Source organism: Thunnus albacares, chromosome 23 (genome assembly GCF_914725855.1).
Source record: "Thunnus albacares chromosome 23, fThuAlb1.1, whole genome shotgun sequence".
NCBI classification, from domain to species: Eukaryota; Metazoa; Chordata; class Actinopteri; order Scombriformes; family Scombridae; genus Thunnus; species Thunnus albacares.
Genome location: NC_058128.1, coordinates 10,796,793 through 10,805,723, shown reverse-complemented (window position 1 = coordinate 10,805,723; position 8,931 = coordinate 10,796,793). Strand labels below are relative to the sequence as shown.

Sequence of the window (8,931 nt, the reverse complement as noted above, 5' to 3'; positions counted from 1 at the left end):
TCTACATTTAAGATGGAAATATTCTACCTTTTACTTTTTTACTACTACATTTATTTAACAAGTTACTATTACTTTTTATTTTATTGATATATTGTTATATATTAAACTACCCAGCCTTCGACCAACTACATCATTAAAGTACACCATTCAGAGTAAACCAAATTATAACACAATGTAAAGAAACCTATCTGGGACACTGGAAAGAAGAAACTAAAAGCCAAAGTAGATTAGAATGTTATCTGGCCCTAAAAAGCGATGATGAATTGGCAGAGTATCTCTCTACTGTCAGAGATCAGAAGCAGATACAGATTCTAACCAAGTGCAGGCTCAGTGACCACAAACTGGCAATTGAAAAAGGACAACATAAAAAAAAAACATGGCAACCAAAAGAAAACAGAATACATGGTCACTGTTCAACAGGTGAGGTTGAGACAGATATGCACTTCCTCCTACCATGTAAAAGATTCAATGAAATGAGTAAAGAGCTCAATGACATCAACAATACATCAATCTTAATGTTATGTTAATGTTATTTTGTTTCATTGACTCTTTGGCAATATTGTTGTTGCGACATTCATGCCAATAAAGCAAATTTGAATTTGAAAAAATTGATTTTTAGATCACAAGATCATACAACATGCATAGAATATAGATAGATAGATAGATAGATAGATAGATAGATAGATAGATAGATAGATATCAAGTACATTTTGCAATGTACTTCTGCGTTAATGTACTGACTTTTACTTGTAATGCAGTATTTTTATAGTGTGTTATTACTAATTATATGCTATACATATATACTCATACCAATGAGATAAAAATACAAATTCATAGTCATAGCTCAAGAAATATTATTTGCTTTGCAATCATAGAGAACTTGTTGAAACTGTATCACGTCAGACTTTTTCTGCCCTCCTCTGTATGGGCTGAAACTTTCAAGCACGTTGCCCTCTTACCTCATCCCAATCAGTGAAGTCACAGCAGGTACTTTTTTATTGGCGTGCTTAAGGCAAAACACCTACTGTGTCATCACTGACTGTTGGTGGCTCTATACTTACACTTTTAATCTTTAGAGAGTGGCATGATTGGCCATTTTTACACTTTTTTTGGGAGTTTTCCAATATTCACTGCCCTCTCCTGGTGTTCTTTCAGGTCACAAATTCTCCCGCTTTAGCTCTGTTGCAGAACACATCAACCTCCTGTAGGGTCGACCCTAAAATCATTCTATTTCCGTTCTTCACCTCATTTAAACAGCTGACCCTCATCTGCCTGGTAGTGAGAGATAAGAATATAAAAGTAATAAAGACACGATGTGTGCTGTTGGTCTTGTGCATCTATACCTCTTTCATTCTGTTCACTCATACTGTGTCATTCAGTATTAACCTACTTTGGAAAAATATTACAAGACATTTGTCACAAGAAAAAAAAAGGGCTCACGTCCCATTAATGAAAGACAAAACACAATGAAACAGTCACAGTTATGGATGAGCTCCATCAGTGGTGCTTAAGAACATCAGCCCACGCATCACACTCGAGGAGAGTGTGTGCGTCCACTCTATCTCACACACACATACACACACACATAAACCAGTGTGGGGGCAGGAGCACATACGCAGGAGTCAGGAGTGAAAGCAGTGGGCAGACTACTATTGATTGACTTAAAAGCCTCATAAAGCTAACAGCATGACAACACCATGAGAAAATATTCCATATCCGTTAAAATTGTTTCAAACTACAAGTAGACTTACTGTATATTCAGATGTGGCTCTGTAGTTAGATGAAGTTTAGGTGACCTGAATGTCATAAGGTCAGTGCCCTCAACATCTGTCTGTCTTTGTGCAAAACACTGAACCTCCCACCTGCTACAGCAGTGCTGGTCCTGGCTGCTCTTGTGCTGTAATGCCTCTAGTGAAATGTGTACAGGCACTAATAATTACCTCATTTTATCAAATGTATTTCAATCAAGGATTGTAAATAGCTTAGGTCTTCTGGACATAATGGTAATGTAATTTATTTATGGAAGTATGGTCAGGGGAGTGTGAGTGAGGGTCCTCGTTATTAGGAAGCCATTATACTCATGTTATGTTACATTTTTACACCCACATTGTACACTCAAGAGTTGTTCAAATGCTTTATATCTGGCAGAGCATCTAGGTAGGAATGACGCAGGGAAATCTGTCACGATTTTCTTCATTTCAAGACACTGTGAATTACAAGAAACAAGCAAAAAGAAGAATTTAGATGCATGCGTGTATTCCATCTATTACTGTCCCTTTTTGCAATTCTCCATCAGGTAGAGGTTGTATATATTCCTTGATTCAAAAGGCAAACCAAACTTGACACATGATTTTGTAGGAACATTAATTTTGCATAAAAATACAAAACAAAATATCTTAACAAATTACATTATATTATGACATTGGTACCATTATCCATTGTAATACACCGGGATCTGACAATATGACTGTGCAACATCAGCATCACTAGTTTACACTTACCCGTATGAATTATACTGTAGAGAAAGGAACAGAATGCTACTTACAGGACGATGCAATGTCATATGTCTTTTATATATGTATGCATGCCTTGATTAAAAACATTTTAAATATAGTTTGATTACAAGTAACATTTGAATGTTGTGGTTAACACTCGTTCATTTCTCTGTGATCTCTAGAGGACCAAAATGAGAACAAAGCTCAGTGTGTTTGAGGTACCGGGGTTATGATGAGAGGAGCAGAGTTTGTTCCATTTTCGCTCACTTCAGGGCAGAAGTATGGATAAAGTTTCTCTGTGAAGCGGCGGCCAGTGTAAGAATAGATATGAGATTTAGAATCCACATTATAGAAAGAAACCACTCCCTTATTATAGTCCACAAAGATGCCCACTTTTTGAAGCTCTTCTTTCAGTGTGATTTTAGCAGAATTGTTTTCAAATATTGAGTAGTTGCCCTCATCCAACCTAAAAGTCCAAAAACCATTCTTATCTGACAGGTTTGTGTTCCCCTTTCTTTCAACAGACTCTCTGACCACTCCGACAGTCCAACAAGTCTTTCCTTTCACCTGCACTTCATAGTAAAACTTCCCTGTTGTGAATCCCTCCTTTGCTAAAATGTCTGGAAACGTGTCAAATCTCTTTGGATTGTTGGGAAGCTTTTGGTCTATGTATACATTTGTCACTTGTTTTCCATCCTGGCTAATGACAAGTGTGCAATATGCTGTGTCAGGGTCAAGAGTCAAGTCCACTGCATGTTCTCTCATTTTTTTCATTTTGATCTCAGGAAGCTCTTCCATTATTTCATCGACTCTCTGTTTCAGCAGAGTCACAGCTTCTCTCACTGCCTCAAAAGACAGATCACTGTGAACATCAATGTTGGCCCAATCCTTCTCTAAAGGAGAGCACAAGGTTTGAAAGTTCTGCAGAAAAAGATGGTGATCCTCAGACTGTGACAGCTGCTCCAGCTGGCTGCTTCTGTTTTCAAGCTCAGCGACTTCCATCCTCAGTTCTTTGAGAAACCCTTCAGCCTTTTCCTTTCCTGCTTTGTGCCTTTCCTCAATCACCTCAACAAGCTCGGCCTGACTTCTCTGAAGGAAGCAGATCAAGTCAGCGAAGACCTGCACACTGGCTTCTTTCTCCTTCTCAGCTTCTCTCTCGCAAACATCAAATGAGTTTTCAATCTCACTTATCTTCTCAGACCGTGATTGGATCATCTTTTGAATATTTGCCATTGCGTCATCTTTTTTTGCCATCACTGCTTCATATTCTTCCTCAAGTGGGACAATACTGTGACTCTTGTGATCAGATTTGAAACATAAGACACAAATAGAGGCTTGGTCAGTCCTACAGTACAGTTCTGTTATCTTGTTGTGTTTTTTGCACATCCTGTCATCAAGATCCCTCACAGGGTCTATTAATGTGTGGCTCTTGAGAACTGCAACTCTCTGATGAGGCTCAAGGTGCACTTCACAGAAAGACGTTAGACATATCAGGCAAGATTTAACGGCCTTTTCTTTTATCTCAGAGCAGATGTCACAAAGGACGTTTGCTGTTTCAGTTAATTGTGGGTCTGGAGTGGAGGCTTTCACTTGAACTGACTTCTTAAACTCAGCAGCTAACTCAGACATGACAATGTTGACATGGAGTTCAGGTCTTGGTGAAAATGCTCGTTTGCAAAATGGACACTGGCAAATGTCACTGTTGTCCCAATACGTGTGGATGCATGCTCTGCAGAAGTTGTGTCCACATGGAGTCGAGACTGGCTCAGTAAACACATCCAGACAGACAGAACACAGGAACTTCTCCTCTGACAGCAGACAGCTGGCTGTTGCCATATCTGTAACGTTACGACAACCAAGAAAAAACATTACACTCACAATTCAACTCGGCAGACTCAGTTAACACTGTACATATTGTATAATATTTTATCATACAGTATGTAGGCTATGACAAGAGAAATACATTATCTTTCTTACCTGTGAAGTAAAAAGTAAAAATACAAAGGAAAACTCTACTTTGCTCCTGAAAAACTGCTGTTCAAAAGTCTCCTCGTTCAGTTTCGTTTCAGCATGTTGACGTTTAGCGCCCCTCCTTGCTACACTTCCTGGTAGAAATTTAACCCTTTAACCCTCCGTTCTGGTAAAAGATTAGAAAAGATTCACTCCTCCTTTTTTTATCATATTGCCAGATATCAAAACCAAATTTCATCATTACAGTTTATTTGTACATCCTACCTTTTAGTTGTACCATTGACTGTATTTCAATATGAATATTGACGTCATGACAGCTGCCCAAAAGTGAAGCCAAATTATCTCGATCTGCCCCTGGTGGCTGGCTGCAGTATAGGTCATAAGTCCCGCCCCCTCCATGTTAGCTGAGGGGACATGACCCAAACTAAAAAAAATTTTTTTCTTCTAAAAGATGGTTTCTATCATTTTAGGTAGTTCGTATCACGCTGATGTTTGCCCAATTGCTCATTTTTCTGATAATTTTCGTTTTTTCTTTGTTATTTGACGAGATTAAAAAGGGGTGTGACGTCATGATTGACAGCTGTAACAGCCGCTCTCAAAGCCGGCAGTACAGCTGAAGGGGCGTGTCCCGCGGGTTGTCATCCCGCCGCCCGACTCTACTGCGCAGACTCTGGTTCCAAATGATGTCACACAAGCAATATGGCAGCTCCCGGAAAGGAGGGGCTTTTTTTTCCAAATTGTTTTTTTTTCAAAAAAAATTTTTTTAATTGAACAAATTGCACATGTCACACACTTAAACAATAAAAATAACCACAGTGCAAAATTCACACATTCAAACATGCCAGGAGGTTAAGTTAAATAAATTTAAGGCACAATTTGTAGTCCAAGAGGTCGACCCCTTCAGAACACTGGAGAAAGTCAGTGAGACACAACATCACTGGGATGCAAACTGTGCTCACAACAGCTAATAAAGGAGATATTTAGACTTCACTTTTGCATAGTGGCAACGCGTCGTCGATATTTATGTACAGTCAGTGGTTCTGATTGTATCTCTGGAATCTTGTTTCTGGATGAAATAAAAATACCATCTGTTGCACATATTTTTTCAATTAAAAAAAAAATTAACTCATTTCTCAAACTGCACCTGTATATTTCCTATTACAGGTAACTGGACCTCCCCCTGATTGTAAAACACGTAATATTAAGCATTATTTTGTATGACAATATAAAATATTGAAAATAATCATTACGTACCAATATAGCTAATAATTAAAAAAAAGAGTCAGTTGACAATGAACGACTTGAGCAAGGAGATATGTCATTTTTTAGTTACTGTCTTTGTTTGCAAACTATTTTATCTTAACACTCATCTTACTGTACAAGGAGAAAAGGGAGAATTTCACATAAGAATCAGTTAGGGACAGAGATGTTGCTGTCAGTAAAGGTAATGTCTAGTTGTTCCACTCTTAAGTCACAAAAGTCTGACTCCCTTTTCCACAAATAGTATTGGATTAATTCTCATTTTTGGTGGACAATCTTACTTACAGTCCAGTCCACTCCAGCTTCAAGTAATTCTGAAACTGCCTTTCATCTTAAAATAGAATAAGAAGCTGTGCCCGGAGTTACACCAGCCGAGTATCCCAAGAGTTCCTCTACACAGATTGCTATCACCACGGATGTTTCTCTACTTCTTTGTATGGTTGTAAACTGACATAAGAAGACCTCTCCTGAACTTTTACAGTGGCAATTTCCAGCTCCACCTCCCAAACTGGATCTTAGTTCATGTCCAATTCTCTGGTTCTCCTCTAAGATTATTATCATGTCATACTGGCTTTTCTTAATCCAGGAAAAAAAGTAGGAAAGAGGATAGCACAGTCTAGATATTTTTGCATTTCTTTACTGACTCTTGTGTATGTGTGTGTGTTACCTTTACTGACTTTGTCAAACTTGAGTTATGCTCTTTTTGAAGAGGCCATTCTATCATGTGGCCTACGGGTGAGTCTGACCACAAGAGGTCAGGCACAACAAGCGGAAGCCAAGTGGATCAGGGTACAGATGGGTTTGGCTTAATGCTTTTGGAACTGAACACCCATCTCTAAAATGAAAATCTGCATGAAATATGGGTGGTTTGGAAAACATATTGAGATCATACAAAGGACAGAAGAGGAAACTGAAAAAGTAGTTTGGAATTTTCTTCATCAGTAAGAATAACTTAACCCATTATGTTTTCATAGGGCTTGAAAAAAGCCAAAAAATAGTGATTTACAATGCAAACGATGCTTCATAACAGTATTATTTCCCTTTATAATTTAGTATAATTCAGCATTTCAATTTAAGCTAGACATTTTTTTCATCATTTCATTTTAATTTTCCTTATTTACCCATTTTTTTCACACATTCTAACCATTTCTCTTCTTCTCTGTGCACCATTTCACCACAGGACAAACACCCAGCGCTCTACCTAACGGTACAGGCACACATCCAATAAAACATGTTAAAACAAATTTAATGTGAAATTCAAATGAATGGATGTACTTCAGTATCAATTGTACAATTCTGACTTTTCTCTCTCTTATTTTTTTTTTTACACGCATACCTAATTTCCCTTTGTCACTCATGCAAACACATGCACACACCAATGCACATCATGTTTGCTTTTCCCTCAACCAGTTTGTATTTAACTTGCATGCTCAGTCATGCCCCACTCGTACCCCCCATATGGGAGAAAGCATTAGCGAGCTTAGCAGGTCACAAAGCATGAGAGGCGATGAACTAACAACAGCAGAATGAGACTGGACAGAGGGGCACTGGCTCTGCATAGAAATGAGCTGGCATTAGGGGGAAACCACATTTCTGTTTGTTCTACCATGTGTCACTTATGCAAATATGAAGAAATGCAAAACACTAGAAGGCTGATTGATGATAATCTGTTTTTTTTTTCATGCTCTGGTTGGATGATGTTTATTGAGGAGAAAGCTTGACCTGATGGACAACATCCTCTGCTAAGTAATGTTGTTTTGGTAGACTGATTGTCGCCAGTGCAGGTGACCACTGCAGAACCCCTCCCCCCTGCTGCCATCATCTACACTAATAGCTTGCAAGCTTATTGAATTAGTAAGGTGGAAAAAGAGGAAAATACATAGTGAAGAGTCTGTTTTGCCAAAAGAAGTCTTGCTATGGTGAAGAATCATAATTACATTGAAAAGTCAGAAGGACAGGGCCCTGGTCTTTCAGTTGCTTTATATTATCGGCATATATTATGTCATGATAATGGTTATGGGTACCAGCAGATATTCAATCATGATTTATTACTTGTAAAGAGTTCTGTGTCCTTCTTTTCTCCTTGTCTGTCTTTTTACAAATTCTTTTCTTTGAAATTTTTGTCTTGTGGATTATGTTTCTTTGGTGATTAAATGACTAATGAATAAAAAAAAGGGAAGCAATCCTAAACACTCAAAGCAATGTTGATTAGCTCACTGCTGAAATACCAAATTACCATTTCTCCCTTTGAGGTCACAGAGGCCCCCTGTTAAAGCATTTTGTAGTCTACTTTACACGATGAAGAGCTATTTGACAATTGATTGTTAGTCTTCCTGGCTTGATTGGAATTCATAATGAGATGTATCCAAGTTAACAGTAAAGGCCTCTATTGTACATTTATTAATATATATTATTTTATGCAGAAATGGCCTTGCAAAAAAGGCCTACACACCACTTTTGAGGCTATGTTCACTGTACTCTGTGCTTTTTCTCTGGCTTTATCTCTGTTTATTCATGTACACCTCATTGTGAAATTCTTAAAGTGGTATGTGGTTACATTGTAACCAAGGTTTTGCTGTTAACAGCACGGTGGTATTCAGCCTATCTGGTAAGGTGGAGTGCAGCAGCTCTATTTCCTTCTCTCTGTCACTTCACATTGACCCTGTTCACACCGCGCTGCCTTCAAGGACTGTCAGAAATTTAATAATTGGAGTGAAATAAAAGTGAATAAATAATACTATGATCTTCTCAGCATTTTATGTAGCTTAGTAATCTTACATCTTACCTGTTTAATACACCATTTAAATAACAAGTCTCGTCAGCGTCAGTTTCACACCTAAAGTGTACTATAGTGTTATGCATCCTCAACATAGGCTATATATTAACTAACATGAAGCTGGGTTTATTGTGTGTATGTGTGTGTCAGCGAGAGGAGTGTTTCTATTGCATAGGGTTGTGTGTTTATTACAGGTATTTTGAACTTACATTTAGGCTGTACTGATTGTATTTTGTAGTGTTTATGTCTATGGAAAGTCGCGAATAGCTAAATCTACTAGAAAACACCTTTTCTGTTTGTGTGAGATAAATATTTTCACATTTTGTGTTGTCAATGAAGCATAAGAAAAAGCTCAGTTGATATCTATGACCTGTTTCTTCTCTGTTGGACTGTTATTGAAAGCCCAATAATGCTCAAAAACGAGGTGCA

At 38.0% G+C, this 8,931-nt stretch overlaps 1 protein-coding gene across 1 annotated transcript; it reads right to left on the bottom strand.

Annotated features, from left to right (window-relative positions):
* Nucleotides 1-1,998: 1,998 nt before the first annotated feature.
* On the bottom strand, nucleotides 1,999-4,824 carry LOC122975094 (E3 ubiquitin-protein ligase TRIM21-like). The gene is made up of 3 exons (XM_044343297.1): nucleotides 4,731-4,824; nucleotides 4,473-4,632; nucleotides 1,999-4,333 (listed from the first exon to the last, which is right to left on the bottom strand). Exon 3 carries the CDS (start codon nucleotides 4,329-4,331, stop codon nucleotides 2,700-2,702), a length of 1,632 nt encoding a protein of 543 aa, XP_044199232.1. The 5' UTR covers nucleotides 4,332-4,333; nucleotides 4,473-4,632; nucleotides 4,731-4,824; the 3' UTR covers nucleotides 1,999-2,699.
* Between the last annotated feature and the right edge of the window lie 4,107 nt (nucleotides 4,825-8,931).

Bases quoted from the DNA above. Each gene is read 5' to 3' on its own strand.
- LOC122975094 (XM_044343297.1), bottom strand. From the start codon at position 4,331: ATGGCAACAGCCAGCTGTCTGCTGTCAGAGGAGAAGTTCCTGTGTTCT.